Source organism: Haliotis rubra, unplaced genomic scaffold, assembly GCF_003918875.1.
Source record: "Haliotis rubra isolate DU_JTF1 unplaced genomic scaffold, ASM391887v1 Scf25, whole genome shotgun sequence".
Lineage (NCBI taxonomy): Eukaryota > Metazoa > Mollusca > Gastropoda > Lepetellida > Haliotidae > Haliotis > Haliotis rubra.
The window spans coordinates 3,019,711-3,039,085 of record NW_025766558.1 but is presented as its reverse complement, the minus strand read 5'-3'; the positions used below and the strand labels follow the sequence as shown (position 1 = coordinate 3,039,085).

The window sequence follows — 19,375 nt, the reverse complement described above, 5'->3', positions numbered from 1 at the left end:
CCTGTCTATTCCGTATTCCGGAACGACTTTCTGGTCCCAACAAGCAATTTTAACTGTAATTAACACTGTCTAAACCAGCATGGGTATGAGCAGTCCAATCAAGGACCCATAATCCCATAAACTAATTAAGCCTCTTGGAACGCTAGATAATCAGGACGTAGTGATTGCGCGGTGAATCAAACACTCATAGGATTTCCTTGTTATCCCACGCCGTGCGTTTAGCGCAAAGCGGGGGATATAGTGTTAGGGTCCGTCCATACGTATGAATTGGAATATCTTAAGAACCGTTGACTGGATTCTTATCATATTTGGTACCTAGGTTCATCACAGTAAAAGAAAGGTCCCAGTCAGGTTTGGGGACCTTGACCTTCATTTTAAGGTCACAAGGGGACTTTAACGTTTTACCCTTGTCAGCGAGATATCTCAAGAACCGTTCACTGGATTTTCTTCATATTCAAAACCAAGCTTTATCTAGGGAAGGCGCAAGGCCCAGTCGATTTTGGTGACCTTCACTTAATTGTCAAGGTCATGGCGACACTTTAAAGATTTCAGTATGTTAACCTGCATGTTAAGCTTGTCAGCGGCATATCTCAAGAACAGTTAGCTGGATTTTCTTTATATTCAGCAACAAGCTTTATCTAGGGAAGGCGCAGGGCCCAGTCGATTTTGGTGACATTCACCTAATTTTCAAGGTCATGGCGACACTTTGAAACTTTCAGCATGTTAAGCTGCATGTTAAGCTTGTCAGCGAGATATCTCAAGAACCATTCACTGGACTTTCTTCATATTTGACACCAAGCTTCATCTAGGGAATGTGCAACGTCCAGTCGATTTTGGTGACCTTCACATAATTGTCAAGGTCACAGCGACACTGAAGATTTCAGCATGTTAAACTGCATGTTAAGATTGTCAGTGAAATATCTCATGAACAGTTCACTGGATTTTCTTCATAGACTTTCAAGACTTCCCGTGAATGTTTTTCAATAAGCAATTTCTTTATTACTATTTTTGCATATTTCATACGCTAAGACATTTATGTCAAGGTCTTGAAAATATTTGTGCGTTTGAACAACTACAGATTAAGATATCAAGAGAGGTTGACTTGTCATGTTTTTGTTGACATTTAATTTCATCTTAAATTACGACCTTCACTTTCATTACTTTTTAAGTTTGATTTGATAATTTGCGACGGGGGATTATGTCACCTTAGTGACAATGCTTGTTTATGCTTTATAAACACTGGGGGATTGCAATAACTGTTTTCAAGTGAGTGGAATGTGTCAGAGAGTATATAAATAGGCATTGGTTTAATAATAACTGACTCGTCGGTCACTTTGTGTGTCATGATGGCTAGACCAGCTAAGCGGGCACGTTTGCAGTTAACAATTGTTTAAAAAATTCAGCTTATCAATGACTTTGATACTCTTCTATCAAATTGGCAGGCTAACCATTTTGGACATTTTACAAAAGTGTGATGTTTATCGATCCAAATTTGGGTCTCGTGTTTTGTGCATTACCGGATTGAAATAAAGAAATTGACAAGTGTAAATGGCAGCCATGTTGGAAAATGATCGTCACTGTCTAATCCGGCACCCTGTCTAAACGGGCATTTTATTTTGGTCCCGTGGGGTGCCGGTTTTAGACAGGTTTCAATTTAGTTTGTATGATGCCTTAGCTACATTGTCTTTATTTGTTGATATTTGTAGAGCGTTATGATTGTTGTGTAGGCTTGTAAGGCATTTATCATCAGTTAGTTCTCCATGTTGGTACTCTCAGATGGCAGCCTTGATCACAACTCGGACCAGTGCTACAACCAGCTCTTGTATTTACCGCTGTTGTGTCTTGTTCCATGTACATACAAGCAGGTGGCTTCACATGTTCAGTGCTTCTTTCTGTGAAAATGTTTGACTGGTTTACTCAAAAATGTGATATTGTACATGATCATGCTTTATAGCTGGTATGTGTTCACTGAATGATTATGGATGTTATACATCACATTGTATTGTCAGGATTATGTAATTAATTACGTTGTTAATGTCAAGTATTATATTTGTACAGTCTCGCAACCCTTCATCTGGAGTCATGAAATGCTGTACGTATTGTGACTCGTAGATCTGCAAATATATTTACTTGATCCAGCTTAATGTATTCAGTTTTAAAGAACGTCTCCACTTTTGACAAAATTGTGTGGAAGGTGCAGGGTGTCATGAATATCTAGTCTTTCATTTCATCTCCGTGAATTTAATGAGTTCTGGGCCCTGTATTGGCACAAGGCTTCAGCTGATAGCTGTGGTGAGACTTGCACAGAAGGCCTACCTGTTGAGTGCAGGACCACAGACTTCACAAGTGATACAATATAATGTAAACTGTGAAATTTTGACAGTTTGTATTTTTATTTTTTCCATTATTATGCATAGAAATGCAGTTCAATAGGTATTAATGTATTAATGCTGTCTGCAGCCAGCCTACCTGCTCGATCAGAACACCATCGTTAAACTTTGGATATCTTTCATGATGAATCAGTTTACTTTGTGACAAGGAAGGATAAGAGGTGTGTGGGAACTAAGGGGATGACACTTGTCCTTGTTACAGCTTATTATAGTCTTCTTGCTTATTGTATTGATTTAAAGTCAGAATGTTGTCACTTCAGTGGATTCTCACAAAACTGGTTGCTTGTCTCTGTGACATGCCTCATGGTAAATGTCGCCCTCAGGAGAAGTGGTTGTACTTAATTCTAAAGATTCTGCATATGGTGTTATATAGATGGTGAAACATGTTTACAAGTAATTTAACAATCTAAGAAGTGCTGCATTAGGTCACTGTTATGCCGGATACTGCTCCCCCTTACCTTGTTACAGTATATCTTTGTTATTATGGCTCTTCAATGAAATGCCCAGCAGCAGAGTAGGTCGTGTAAGCCATGATAAAACAGATCCACACTCAACAGATTGTCAAGTTCTGTTTGTCTGGAAGTGCTCGAATCTTTGTTCATTTAGTAGCTGAGGCTGCCAGAATGTTTTGAATGACTATACTATCAGATAATGATGTCCCTTATATATACATGTTCATAATATATCAGTTATTATTAAATTCCTAAAGAAATGTTTTTGTTGTGTCTGTGTCCATGGAGTTCAGTGCCATGCCTTAGTCCATAACTAGCTGTGAAGTGGCCTAGTGGTCACAGTGGTGACTCATCACACCACAGGCCCCAGGTTTGATTCTATGAAGTCCATTTCTGGTATCATCTCCTGTGGAACATCGCTAAAAATGGCACAAGAGACAACTCAGAAATAACAAACAACAGATTGCAATTTGAAAGTTTATAATAAGTTAAATTTGTTCACCTGGCTTTTCCTAAGTACAAATGCATCATATAGAAGAGCATGTGAATTAAACGGACACAAAACAGCACAAGGCCTGCAAAAACAATCATGTATTTACAGTTAACAAGCTTTGAGCTAAGTCAGTCTGGAATGAATAAGAGCTTCCCGACGGGTCGCTCCTGGGTTGCTAGAGACAATATCTCCGCAGGATACGGGTCTACATATAGATACTCCCACAGCTTGCATGTCACACAAGCAAATCTCATTTCATTCAAGAACTGACATAACATGGCCAGATGTTACTCTATTTGTAAAAAAGTTAACGAAAATCAACGAAAGATATTATCACCTGAACATAGTCTTTCCCAGTAGGAAACCTTCTGACAGAAGATTCTTTGCAGGAAGAACACCGAAACAGATGATGTGGCTAACTGGTGACTCCCATCCTTTGCAGGACATTACTTATTTCCTTTCTTAGCCTGTGTGTTACCTCTTGTCACAGGCTGAACACTGAATGAGGACATGCAACTGTGCCCTATGCCAGTATATGTGATTCAGGCTGTTGTTACACACACCTATCCTGGTTACAGGAGTGGGTTCACACAACTGGATAGATGCAGGCAGTGCCCAGTGGCCATACTAAACTACCCGGGAGAGGATAATCCTTAACATTATGGCTGAAACAACTCCAATCCAAAAATACTTATTAATATTACATTACAGAGCAAGATTATTACATTACTGGTAGTAGTAATATTATTTTTGAAATACATGTGTATGTGATGATTCATTGCAAGACAATAACAAGTGCTTGTATTCAACGTTTCAAATGTACACATAATCCAAAGAATGAAGTCATTAAGTTCAGACAGTTTTGGAACCTATCAACTCGTTAAAAGACATACTTATAGAGATAAGTGTATCATTGTAAAGTGACTTAACACTGAAGTGCCTCCCAGGAAGCATAGGTTGTATACTCCCCAGGGAGTTGAAAATGACAACAGCCACGTGACCATTCATTTGAGTGAAATTCGGTTCAATGTAAATGGAATTATTATTATTATTATTATTATTATTATTACCCACTGTATCGTGCCACGTTATTTCAGCCTTAACATATTATCATATCCCCATTACAGAGGCTGTGTATTATTCACCGACAAGCCCTTGTCATTCTCCGGGTATTTCACATCACACAGCTGCTATGTGTGGACCTTGCTTTCTCGTTTAACGAAAACTCATACACTATTGGTGACAGGCGACATTTCTGATATCACAGACACGGAGCGTGACCAAGTGGGTTGCTACTGGTCAGACATTGCACAAAGAAATGGCAAAAAACAAGCATGTATTTACAACACCACACAGCACCATTGTATAGCAGAGCTCATTGACTTTACACCCATCACATGCCAAGGTTATTACTTTTGCTGAAAATCTTCTAGTATTTGCAATATAAAAAATGAACATTTCATAGAAACAAAATGATATGAACTATAGATCTGACATAAGGAACATACAGTATGTGTTAATATTTGACGTTGCTACATCCTCGCATATACATCGTACGGAATCTCAGAGTTATCACATCACAGAGAGAGACTGCTAGTTACAATACCCTTATATAATTCACTACACTGAAAGACTTGATTACGATAGACATCCACACATAATATGAACCTGTGTAAGAAATGCGTGCAGCGCTACCAAACAGCGTAATGCCCCACACAGGACTAACAACATTCACCTCAATTTGGAAATGTTGACAAATTTATGAAGGATATGTAAAAAAAATGAACACTAAAATCTTATATACCATCCTAAAAGATCCCACCAAAGTCATACTGGCGTATACATAAGGGAGCAAAACCAGTCTAAATCCTTTCTCCCCTAACAGCCAGATGAAAATGTTTTAAGTAATGTAAAATGTTAATTTGCAATACAATTTGTGATGTTATCAGAAATCTGCTTGTGGATTCAATGGTTTGGAAACATTTTGGACTACCTAGGTTTACAAAAAAGCTGCCATGATAGATACGAATTCTCCCATTGTCCCAGAAAATCCTTCAATGAACTTTGAATACTTCCAAGAAGAGATATAATTTTGAAATTCCTTATTCCACATGATCTATGAGCAACAAGTTACACGGTGAACATTACTGGTATAACAGCAAGCGAATCCTTGAACATGTTTACTTAATAACCAGTCTACCAAGGAACGTGTATCTTGAACAAGTGAAATTATGAAGCCTACCATGAAGGACAACAGGCCATGCTGGGGTATACAAGCACACTGCCACAACGGACTGCACTTACAGACCAGGCCATATGGAGGAGGAATACACGCCTCCCTTGTCACAATGCAGGTCATTTATATATCTCAATATTTCCAATAAAACCATTTCATGCCTCAGAATCTGTAAATAGCAATGTCTTTTAACAAGTGGCTTATAACTTGACACTAAATTTGCTTGAGTTACCTCCCCTTGTTTGTAGCCCTACAAGACCAGTGACTTGGGAACAAAGAAAATGCCCAATATATCATTTTGATATATATTGCATTTATTTATCTTTAACAACTGAAAATATATTAATGTCATTTCTGAGAAGGCATATAGTTATTTCTTGATTTTTCTGTCATTACTTCTGTCATCACAGTAGGCTGGTTCAACATTTCTTCATGCAAATTCTTTGGCACTCAAGAATGGTACAAGATCAGACTCTTCATGGATGTTATGACACTAAAATCCGGCAAAAACATTCCTTGACTGAGAAAAGATTTTTCAAGTAATTACAGAGATCATAACCTCATATATTTCCTGGATCAGTCCAAGCCAAATTTCACTTTGATAACTTCTACTAGTAGAACTCTTCTTCCCCTATTTCTTCCATGTCTGGAGACATTTCTTGTGGGTCTTCCTGCTTCTTCCATGCCTCCTCACACTCGGGTTTGTCAATGAATCGGAAATCGGCCAACTCGTTCCGTATCCGCTGAATTTCCTTGTAGTACTTTTGTTTTTCCCTTGAAGAGATTCCAGACACTTCAGTTGGCGAGTCTTCATCAGGGAACAGAGCTCTGTGTACCACTGCAAGAAGAGGCGTGAGTTTGTTTTATCACCACGGATACCACCTTCCAACAGGTATGGAAACTATAGCAAGTTGGTTATAAAAACAAATTCCCACACAAACAATCCAACAGTAAAGAACTAAGCACCTGCGAGTGAACACCAGCAGACCTGTTTCATGTACCCCGAATGTTAGTGGCCTACAACTTCCTGACTATAGTCCCGAGACCAATCATTCTGACATGGAGAAGGTAACAGATTCAATAAATAAGTAATGCAACCAAAAGCCAATGCTCATTGCTATTGCATATCGACTGCAAACCATTATCTACCTTGTTGGTGATGCTCAATTTTGCGTAGATTCTTTAGGATGCCAGCAAGCTCCTGATTGGCTGACTTCCAGGCTGGTATCTCGTTCTTCCCCGAGTGACTGAGGAAGTCGTCTATGGGAGAGGGAGTTGCACTCACACGATTATGCTCTCTGAAAACAGTCACATGTTTCTGTCAAGAACACGATTCAAATGGTTTACATAATCTAGGTCCGTATTTTCATAGCAAAAATATGCTCATCCTAACATAGCTCATTCTACCAAGTCTCGCAAATACAATCTCAAATATTGTGTCTTAGCATGTTCGCATGAGGTCAAATGTGTTTCTGTGTCTACTGTGACCTGGCAGTACATGTGTCTACTGTGACTTGACAGTACCTGTGTCTACTGTGACCTGACAGTACCTGTGTTGACAGTACCTGTGTCTACTGTGACCTGACAGTACCTGTGTCTACTGTGACCTGACAGTACCTGTGTCTACTGTGACCTGACAGTACATGTGTCTACTGTGACCTGACAGTACCTGTGTCTACTGTGACCTGACAGTACATGTGTCTACTATGACCTGACAGTACCTGTGTCTACTGTGACCTGACAGTACCTGTGTCTTCTGTGACCTGACAGAACCTTTGTCTACTGTGACCTAACAGTATATGTGTCTACTGTGATCTGACAGTACCTGTGTCTACTGTGACCTGACAGTATATGTGTCTACTGTGACCTGGCAGTACATGTGTCTACTGTGACCTGACAGTACCTTAGTATACTGTGACCTGACAGTACCTGTGTCTACTGTGACCTGACAGTATATGTGTCTACTGTGACCTGACAGTATATGTGTCTACTGTGACCTGACTACCTATGTCTACTGTGACCTGACAGTACCTGTGTCTACTGTGACCTGACAGTACCTGTGTCTACTGTGACCTGACAGTATATGTGTCTACTGTGACCTGACAGTATATGTGTCTACTGTGACCTAACAGTATATGTCTACTGAGACCTGACAGTACCTTAGTATACTGTGACCTGACAGTACCTGTGTCTACTGTGACCTAACAGTATATGTGCCTACTGTGACCTGACAGTACCTTAGTATACTGTGACCTGACAGTACCTGTGTCTACTGTGACCTAACAGTACCTGTGTCTACTGTGACCTGACAGTACCTGTGTTTACTGTGACCTAACAGTATATGTGTCTACTGTGACCTGACAGTACCTTAGTATACTGTGACCTGACAGTATATGTGTCTACTGTGACCTGAGTACCTGTGTCTACTGTGACCTGACAGTACCTTTGTCTACTGTGACCTGACAGTACCTGTGTCTACTGTGACCTAACAGTATATGTGTCTACTGTGACCTGACAGTACCTTAGTATACTGTGTGACAGTATACTGTGACCTGACAGTATATGTGTCTACTGTGACCTGACTACCTGTGTCTACTGTGACCTGACAGTACCTTTGTCTACTGTGACCTGACAGTACCTGTGTCTACTGTGACCTGACAGTATATGTGTCTACTGTGACCTGACAGTATATGTGTCTACTGTGACCTGACAGTATATGTGTCTACTGTGACCTGACAGTACCTTAGTATACTGTGACCTGACAGTATATGTGTCTACTGTGACCTGACTACCTGTGTCTACTGTGACCTGACAGTACCTGTGTCTACTGTGACCTGACAGTACCTGTGTCTACTGTGACCTGACAGTATATGTGTCTACTGTGACCTGACAGTATATGTGTCTACTGTGACCTGACTACCTGTGTCTACTGTGACCTGACAGTACCTGTGTCTACTGTGACCTGACAGTATATGTGTCTACTGTGACCTAACAGTATATGTGTCTACTGTGACCTGACAGTACCTTAGTATACTGTGACCTGACAGTATATGTGTCTACTGTGACCTGGCAGTACATGTGTCTACTGTGACCTAACTTTACCTTAGTTTGTTGAGTGTCCTGTCTGTCGACGTCTTCAGCTTGAGTGACAACTGGTAGATCGAGGTGATGAGGAGAGTGTCGTAGGACTGAAACATACACACAGCAACATCAGCACCACATGTGTTACATCATCATGACAAACACATGAGCTAACTAGCAAGTTGGATTCATCATTCAAACACAGATTAGTTTCTATATCAGTGCCCCTTTAAGATGTATACATCCATTGAGCTGATGATAACCCGTGGGAGTGAGCTAGTGAGTGAGTTTGGTTCCATTCCGTTTTTAACAGTTTTCCTGTTATATAACAGCACAGCAACATGGAGACCCACAACGGCCATGGACATCAGATCCTTGAGCACAGCCTCTCTCAAGGACACTTATATATTTCAAGTAGTCATCACATCACACAGTATTTCATCACTATCAAGACAGAGTTTAGTCCATGGCCTCAGGCCCTTCTATCTATAGATATTATACACTTATTTCCTGTGTTTGTTTTGATATGCAGATCTCTTCTCCCCAGGGGAAGGTGAGACTATATTGTACTCTGTGTCAATGCTATGTTACACTGTCATTACAAACTTTCCCCACCATAATGCAGTCTTCAGTTAGCAAAGACAGTCCTAATTGTTCCCCTTTATACACCATGCTGATTCATTGGTTCAAATATCACTGAAGCCTGCTGAGGTCAGGGTCTAATTGAAGGTATACCTATGTCTAGATCTTTTAAACAATCATAATTCTGAATAATTACAATAATTTGTATTACATGACATGATAATATTGCAATTATTATTTTATAATATATGAACACTTTTTACTTTAGTACATTTTACAGCTTGACAACATTATATAAGATGTGATTGAATGAATGATGCTGTCAGCAATATGGAAGATATATCACTGTGTCATAGAGATAACTGTGTCTGGACCAGACAAGCCAGTGACTGAAAACATGAGCAACAACCCACAACATTTGGTGACGATGACCGTCAGCCAAGTCACTAAGCTTGACCACCATGTCTATTTCAGTGGTTTCTTGTGACAAAGTTACTGACCAATTCTACCATAGGATCCACATGGGCGCCATCACACATCACAGGTGGTGGAATTGGGTTTAACGTCGTGCTTGAGAATATTTGGCTCATATGACGACGTGCATGCGTGTGTATGTGTATGTGCGGCTGCTTGTAATAGCCCAGACTTAAGCTGGTTTTATAGTGCTAGCCCACTGAGATACCATGCCGCAGTGAAGCATGAATACCCCACTCAGACACATTATACTGACTCCGAGCCGACCAGTCCTTGTTGTACCCATTAATGCCTAGAGCCAGGCAGGGACCAACAAGTACCATATTTTAACGTCTTTTGGTATGATGCGGTCGGGGATCGAACCCGCGACCTTCCTCACTCCGGGCGGACGCTCTAACCACTACACCACGGAGGCGGTCACACATCACAGGACTGACAGTACTACAAGACACTCTAGAGAGGCAAACACTGACTGAACTCCACGAGACGGACACACACATTAATAGAGAGGTGATGAGAAAACACAGGTTATTCTCCATGCAGGCGGTAACAACACGACACTAGGGAATACAGGCTGTATAGCACGTGATGACGAGGACACAAGGAATACAGCCCAGAACTTCTTCATACAACTTATTATATGTAGCAACAAAAATATACAAAAAATAATCTCGGAGATATTTCCCTGACTCTATATATAGTCTGTTTGCAGTGAAAACATACCGATGAATTTCACTCTAAACAAAAAAGTAAATCGATTAAAGCGAAATTAAGATTGCGAATCCTCATAATTTTACCTTGCCAAATGAACATTTAAATCTCAGAATTTAGTACATTTTATATCTTGACAACATTATACCAGGGAGTATGCACATTAGATGAAACACCGAGAACAAGTAGGGCTGGTCTATTTAACGCTCATCAAGTATCGCATGTGCATTTGTTTCACTGTTCCATCTACTGCGCTTACCCCCTTGTAATACAAACCAATAATAGAGATTTGAATCTATGATCGTTTGTTAAACAACTTTTATCCTAAGTTGAATAAAATTCTGAGATTTAAATGTTCATTTGGCAAGGTAAAATTATAAGGATTCGCAATCTTAATTTCACTTTATTTGATTTACTTTTTTGTTTAAAGTGAAATTCATCGGTACGTTTTCACTGCAAACAGACTATAGACATAAATGTTATCTACAGAGTAGTTGTCAAGGTTTATCACAAGGGTTTGAGGTGTCCAGAACAGAATCACAATCCAGGCTGGATTTCAGACATAAAATCAAATGTGAAACAAGAAACATGACTATAGGGGTGTATTAATAATTATTTACAACTAATGACAAACACCTTTCTGACCATTCAACATTGTGGTTATAAACTGCCAGGGGACTGACTCTTTTGACATATTAGGGTTAACACATACATTCAAAACATACACGTGCTGGCCCTCTGGTATTGTAGATTTAATTTCTGAAAATATGTCCTTGTGTAACTAAAGAAAAAAATGTGCAATGTGGTGGAAATAAAATATATATGTCAAGAAGTAATTTCCCGAACTGTTTCTTTTCATGACAAGTCAAAAGGGTTATTTCCCCTTCCTATAATGATCTATTTTCTCTTTTTAATCAACTAGAATACTAATAAAATTCTGGTGTCAAATTGTGATGGTAAAATAATTGACTAAAAAACATGCCAAATGTTCAATATAGCAAAACAGTCTGCCTATGAATATGCTCAAACTTACGTCTCTCCTTCCAACTACAGGGACATATTTTCAGTTAGTACTGTATTTTATGAAAACAAACCTGTGGACTGTCCCCACCAGACAGTCTGGAATGGTTTTCCTCGTACTCAATGGAATCAAGAGTCCGTCGCCGTGACGACAGGGTGGAGGTGGGGAGGGGGGATGTCGCCACTGACGGTGACTTGAGCTTTGCCGGTGGTGGTGTAAAGGCGGATTTGTACACAGCACTCCCGAGCATGCCACGACTTATGTCCTACAAGACAACAGGCCATGACAACACTGGAAGCAACCGAGGCAGGAGGAGCAGGTCACACGACCAGTGCAACAAAACATAACTGTGCAAAACTAAAATACTTTACTACCTCAAATACAAATTGCTATTTTGGACTTTTATTTGAAAAAGAAACTAAATATGATATATTGTTTACTTTGATTATTTATCCTGACATACTCAATTATCCAGTGTCCTATACCTCAATTCTTATTGAAAATAGCCATGACCCATTTGCTAACAACATCGCACACACTTTGATAGGTGAATGAAATGAAACAGAAAGTTGTCATCAGCCAATCAGAATGCATTTTTCTGTCTTTACAGCAATAGTCTTAGATAGGTGTCTTCCATTTCATTGTACGCTTTCTAAACTGTTCTAAGGTCTCGATTTACAATTTGAAAACTCAACAAAAGAAAATTCAGGAATGTCTAACAGATGATCCTTAAAGTATCTCCACAGATCTAGAAGAACAGTGGTAGTGATCAGATTTAGTGAGATTGAGATTGAGAAGTCATTACCCACAGAATTCATCTAAGAACTAATCTCATTGAATAGCTGTTGTCAGTGGCAAATCTTAACATGAAGCCATGACAGTAAATAGCTCCAGGGTCTAGAACAGATACCAAAAACAGACAGGAAATCTAGCACACTGGATAATCAATGAATAAGATGTATATCAGAAGATGAGAAATTCAGTCATAATCAGTGAATGTTAGAGCATAATAAACTATTAACAGACTGGTTTAACAAACAGGGATTGTATATAAATTTCAAACAACTGTCCTATTGCTGGATGCAAACCTTGTTATTATTTAAAGACATTCTTCCTCATTACATATGGACAGAAGACGAAGTTAGGATAATGGACAAAAGCTAACACGTTTCATGTTAGATATGAAAGATTTTGCGTCCATTATGACAAGTTAAGGGTCTGTTAAGGATATTCCCATGCTCATCATGCTGCTATTATGCCCTATTAGTCTCAGGATGCAGGGAAGGCTAGTGATAACGGTGTTGATGAAGAACAATGGTTTAATTCTCAACATGGGTACGAATTATGGTTTTTCATTGTGCCTAATGTGATATGGCTAGAGTTTTGTGAAACCACCATACCCCTTTATGTTTATGATGTGAAGTTAATGTTAGTGTAAAACTAGGGTGCATTAATGAAACTCAAGATGCAGCTATACAACATAGAAGAGGGTCACTGACAACACTGCTATACACATGCTGGGAACACTACTCACCTGAGATGAATGTACCGAGAGACTAGTATCGTCCTCGTCAGCACTGTGAGAGATCCGGTCTCGACGTAGAGGCCCAGACAGGGGAATGAATGCCCGTGGGAGACCCTGCTCATCGAAGCTGTCCGTGGCTTCACTTGTGGTCAAACTGAGATCTTCCACACTTGAAATGGAGCCATTTCTATAGGTATCACTACTTCGGCCAGAGAGTTCTGCAGAGTTGGTAAATGAAGCTGATCTATACATCCGCTTCTTAGCCAGAGTTGACTGATTTGATGGCAGTGGTTTTGATTTAGGTACATCTTTAGCTTTTGCCTTAGCAGAGGCAACTGCTTTACGTGGGTCATACTCCTTCCTCCGTTTCCAGGCAAGCCGTTCTGCAGCTTTTGGTGAGTTGGAGCGACTTCCTGGCTGAGACTGGCTTCGAGCACTGTGGCCAGAAACAGACAGTCCCCGAGATCCATCTGTCTTCTTTAACTGGGACTTCAGAACCTTCAGTTCATTCCTCCTTGCAGCTTCAACAGGGTTGAAAACAGACAGTGTCTTTTGAGAATTGGTCTTGTACCCCGATCGCAAACTATGCCTACCACCATCTTTCCTATCAAAGTTTGGAGAAGATGATTTGATATTTTCCCTGCTCTTTTTGACTATCTCAGCTCCTAGGCTGACCTCACTCTTGCCAGAATCGAACCTCCCTGACATCCCAGACTTGGACCGCACAGAGGACTTGGCCGTGCTGGATGCAGTGGACCTGGCCACACTTGAGGCTGTGTGCACTCTCGACGAACTGGCAGTACGGTTGGTGGATCCTCTGGGTGTACTCCCTGTAGAGCTTCTGCTCCTGTTTGTCCTGGGAGTCTCCTCTGGGCCATCAGCTTTGGCCCGTCTCAGAGCAAATGCTCTGTTCGGCTTCGTGTTGGTAATCACACCCTTTTTGGCTTCTTTCTTGGCAGAACTTCCCATATTGTCTGAACTGACATCAGAACGATAACTTTCCGAGTCTCCCAGTTCAGAAGATTCACTATAAACGTCTGACACTCCTGAAGTGTCTAAACTGTAGCTTCTGGGTTTGGTAGTTTTACTAACATTTTGGTCCCTACTCACAGAGAGAGATTTACTTAAAGCAGGTTTTTTAGGTGTGGATGTTAAAACATGTTTAGGTGTTGACCTCTTCCCTAGATTGTCCCTTGGGCTTGAAAATGCTGTTGGTTTCACAAACTTGTCATCACCATTAACCATTGCCACAAGGCTGTCAGAGTCTGAATCCCCAGCTGTGTCATTCTGACAATAGCCATTCATAGTCTCTCTGTTAGCCATTCGAGCCTCCATGGCTGCCATCACAGTCACAGTATCCCTCAACAACACCTCTGTATCCATGCTGGTGTTTGTCGGGGCAGAATCAGAGGCAGGACTATCTGTCCTCTGGGTGGTATCCCCGCTCATGTCCGACCCACTTCCACTCCGACCACGAGCCGACGAGTCACCGTTGGTCTCCTCGTAGTGGGTTACTACTTGACTAGAAATAGTCACAGATTTTTGTTTTGAATCCAGGGGCCACAGTGTGAGTGGGTCCTCTTGTCGTGGGGTAACATCTCCCGACCGTGGACTCAGCTCCCCGATCCGAGGGCTATTATCACTGCTACAGGGACTCTGGTCAGTGGGTATAGAGGGCAGCTTCCTTCCTGTGCCCGGCCGCTCACGCCCATTAGGTGGCTTCTGGGAGCCCACATCTTTCATACTGTTATGACCTGAAAAAGGTAAATTACATGCTTGCAGATCAGTGACAGTTGAATAGGGCACACAGGGATTCACGTTTGATTGCTCAAGTGAAGCATCTCATTGTCAGTGGCTTCTGGATGAGTGTACTCTGCTTGCACCCCACTGACTTCATATGAACAGGGACAAAGTGAATAGATGTGAGTATTGTGAGCTCTACAGTCACTACCCATCCACATTATAGAATAAACCTTTAATGTCTTCACCAGCACTTGAATACTATGTTCATCAAAACAAAAGTTGTTTCAAGAATAATATTGAAAAGCTTAGGGTATACTTATCTATGGACAAAGGGGATATAGGTAATGTAAGAAAGATTCAGAGCAGGTTTAGAGAAGTTCCCATGATTGTGTAACCAGTAAACCCTTGGTGGGTGTGAGCTATTGATAGGCTTATTGCTAGGATGTAATAACAAGCTGGAAACTCTACAGTGTTCACAGCAGGCATCCAGCGGTGAAGCAGAATCTGCTTCCTTTCATAACACATTCCCTATTCGAAATAAAACCTGAATTTGAAAAAATTATGAAAAAAGAAAGAACACTGACTAAGCTTGAGATTTATTTGTTTACTGAAGCTCAAACTTCTATTTTCGAAGACCACAATTAACTTTCTCAACAGGACTAAAGGAAATGTTAGTAAAACATTCATCCAAAAATTTTATTTCTAAACAAACTTAGGATTTTTCTTGACAAACTTATAAAAAAGGCTATTTCCTAAGACTGATCATTCTGACAGAACCAACCTTCCTCCAGATCTAGACTCTGAGATTTCTTCAATGCTCGCTGCTTCGCCAAGGCAGCCCACTGTGACACCCACTTAGGAACATCGTCAGTGGACATGGTGGCCAGAGACAGGTCCTGAAACAACAAAAACTCCTCACTTAGCATTCAGTTCAAATTTCAAGAAAGAACAATCCATGAGCTCAAAGGCAAGAACTACAATCAGAAATTCTGCAATGCTGTATTGAGTACAGAAACACAGTACAGGGAAGATGCTGTACTCAGGGACATGAGGAAATCAAGCACATAACAAACTGTTCAGACGTATAGGATGGAGCAATCAATGAGCACAGAATAAGAACAGCCAATGCAATGATGAAAAAATAAAATATAAAAAAGAAAGAAGCAGAAAAGACCTGAAAAATATTATAACACACAAATATATACAACACTTTGCTCTGTAACACCCGAAGTATATCAAAACATTATCACACATTATAAACATCCCAGTTCTTGAAGTTCATATGAGTGAATGCTGATGCTGTGAGTCACATCAGTGATGGGAGATGATCAATTTGTATAACCCTCTAGGCCAGTAAACTGCTCTCGGGCCATGAATAACGTTCTCCTCTTATGCATGTATTGTATACTGTGCAATAAAAATGAAGACACTTTGCATACATCAAACGTAAACCTTGACTTGAAGGTTACACTTGATAAATCTGGATGATCATTTCCATAGGTCAAGGTCACAGAGGTCAGGTTATTTTACACGAATGGATGGTCTTCTGTGATGAAAGTTGACAATGCTAAAACCACAATTTCTTAACCATTATCAAGATAAGCGCTGCTTGTGGAGCGTGATGTGTACACCTATAGTTAGACTTCAATCTGTGATGGCTCCCCCCACTGCCCAATTTCTCCTCCTTGTCTGCCTCTGTGGACAGACCTGGCTGGAGGTCCCACCCAACACTGACAGCCTTGTGTACAACAGCATGCTTCACTGCTTCACAAGCAGATTCAATATTTCCAAGCATCAATGCAGAACGAACCAATTGGAAAGTGAGTACACCTACATTAACTGGTCATCATAGATCTGAGCAGATCCAACCCTGGGTGGATCCAGACACTGCCAACCCTGGGTGGATCCAATGACTGATAAACCTTGGTGGACCTAGCATTAACAACCCTAGGTGGACACCATGTCTGACTACCTAGGTTGGACATAATGATAACCCTGGTTGGACACCATGTCTGACTACCTAGGTTGGATGTCACTACATAATGATAACCCTGGTTGGACACCATGTCTGACTACCTAGGTTGGACATAATGATAACCCTGGTTGGCCCCTGTTCTGACTACCTAGGTTGGACATAATGATAACCCTGGTTGGCCCCTTGTCTGACTACCTAGGTTGGACATAATGATAACCCTGGTTGGCCCCTTGTCTGACTACCTAGGTTGGACATAATGATAACCCTGGTTGGACACCCCTTGTCTGACTACCTAGGTTGGACATAATGATAACCCTGGTTGGCCCCTTGTCTGACTACCTAGGTTGGACATAATGATAACCCTGGTTGGACACCATGTCTGACTACCTAGGTTGGACATAATGATAACCCTGGTTGGACACCATGTCTGACTACCTAGGTTGGACATAATGATAACCCTGGTTGGACACCATGTCTGACTACCTAGGTTGGACATAATGATAACCCTGGTTGGACCCCTTGTCCCACAACTAGGGTGGTCTAGCTATAACAACCCCATCTGGACACCATGTCTGACAACCTAAGGTGGATCTAGCGATAACAACCCCATTTGGACACCATGTCTGACAACCTAAGGTGGATCTAGCTATAACAACCCCATCTGGACACCATGTCTGACAACCTAAGGTGGATCTAGCGATAACAACCCCATTTGGACACCATGTCTGACAACCTAAGGTGGATCTAGCGATAACAACCCCATCTGGACACCATGTCTGACAACCTAAGGTGGATCTAGCGATAACAACCCCATCTGGACACGATGTCTGACAGCCTAAGGTGGATCTAGCTATAACAACCCCATCTGGACACCATGTCTGACAACCTAAGGTGGATCTTGCTATAACAACCCCATCTGGACACCATGTCAACAACCCTGGGTGGACAACCTAAGGTGGATCTTGCTATAACAACCCCATCTGGACACCATGTCTGACAACCTAAGGTGGATCTAGCGATATATCAACAACCCTGGATGGATTCCATGTCTGACAACAACCTAAGGTGGATCAATAGCGATAACCCTTTGATGGACCCAAATCCGTGATGGCTGATATCAACCGATTCAAAATTCCAATAGACATTCATAGATCGGTCCAATGACTAGCAAGCCATGAGTCGACCAATGGCTGTCATCCCTGAGATGTTCTGATGGAAGGCAACCCTGTACACACCTGATATCAACAAGCCAGGATGGATCTGATATCACCACCCCTGGATGGACTCAATATCACCACCCCTGGATCGATTCAATATCAACAACCCTGGGTGGACCCAATATCAACAACCCTGGATGGACTCAATATCAACAACCTTAGATGGACCCAATATCAACAACCCTGGATGGACTCAATATCAACAACCCTGGATGGACTCGATATCAACAACCCTGGATGGACCCATATCACCACCCCTGGATAGAGTTCTGTGTAGACCCAGTAGCCCTTCAATCTCAGCCTATGTGGGACATCAGGCATGGAGATAAATTGAAGCCCTCCAACCATGAACATTTTTACCCTACACACCCCATCAAACATCTGGCCACCAATCTAAGCTGTATCATCAACAGTAGAGAGTCACATTCAATTAGATACCTGTATAGGTTTAGAGAGTTACTGAAGCTCAAGTTATTCCTGATTAATGCGTCTCGTGTGTGGCCATTTTTAAACTGTCACATACATTTCTTGAGGGTCTGTTTCTTGTCCCGTGAGAGAGGTAGCGTTTTGAACACCCTGAGGCATGGACATTTTTAGCTAGTTCACAAAGAAACATGTCACCTGTTAAAGTGACACACGGTTCTATGATTTAGAGACATTAGGTTCATGATCTAATATATTTCCTGCAGATGAAATAACAATATTCTTATTAAAAGTTTTATTTCCATTTAACAAAATGAGCACCAAACAACATCCTCATCATCAACAAAAACCCTCACCTGTCAGAGTGAGAGAGTGTTCAGGGTTTAATCCCACCTATATCAGGGACTACATAGCTTTACGAATTTACGAATTTGGTGAAACACGAACCCAGATATGGTGCTGACGAACTTAGAAATACAATGAAGTAAACCTTGATTTGAACATACGATAGACTTCTTGACTAAAGTATGCAATTGCACAGCTAACTGGGGTAATCTTTAATGACATGATGACCCCTACCCCTTCAAATGTTAGAACTGCTCCATCACAAGACCTCACAGGTAAATATTCAACACATTTGACAGAAGCCATTGTAGATAATTCTCAGAAATAATCCCAGCTCAGCAAGTTACGGACATTTCACAACTGAATTGACAGGGTCTGCGTAATCCAGATCTATAATTACACATCTCAGTGTTTACTTAATCGTAGCTAACCTCAAGACAAATACCAGATTTCTTACTTATCCTCAACAACAAAAATGGCACTTGAGCTAATAAGCCGTGCATACTAGAAGCAAGATCACATCTATATCTAAATTTTTTTTATTGCTGTAGACATGCTAAGATGCCTGCTGTACGGGATGGACTGTTGGCTGACAGCAGCACTTGCACAACCAAGCAGTGGGTTACAACTGTGTCAAGTAATTCTCATCAAAATACAATCTTGTTCATACAAAGAATATATGCCATAATTTGTGGTGTATAATGCAC

General features: G+C 41.0%; 1 protein-coding gene across 1 annotated transcript in view; it reads right to left on the bottom strand.

The window, feature by feature from the left end:
• Positions 1–3,305: 3,305 nt before the first annotated feature.
• LOC124279436 (centrosomal protein of 170 kDa-like) overlaps positions 3,306–19,375 on the bottom strand; it is a 158,943-nt gene continuing 142,873 nt past the window's right edge. Inside the window, exons 13-18 of the mRNA XM_046715262.1 lie at positions 15,490–15,604; positions 12,975–14,719; positions 11,514–11,705; positions 8,674–8,759; positions 6,721–6,869; positions 3,306–6,409 (exon numbers count right to left, since the gene is read on the bottom strand). Of these exons, the coding sequence (XP_046571218.1) occupies positions 6,183–6,409; positions 6,721–6,869; positions 8,674–8,759; positions 11,514–11,705; positions 12,975–14,719; positions 15,490–15,604 (2,514 nt within the window). The 3' untranslated portion in view covers positions 3,306–6,182. The remainder of the gene's footprint in view (positions 6,410–6,720; positions 6,870–8,673; positions 8,760–11,513; positions 11,706–12,974; positions 14,720–15,489; positions 15,605–19,375) is intronic.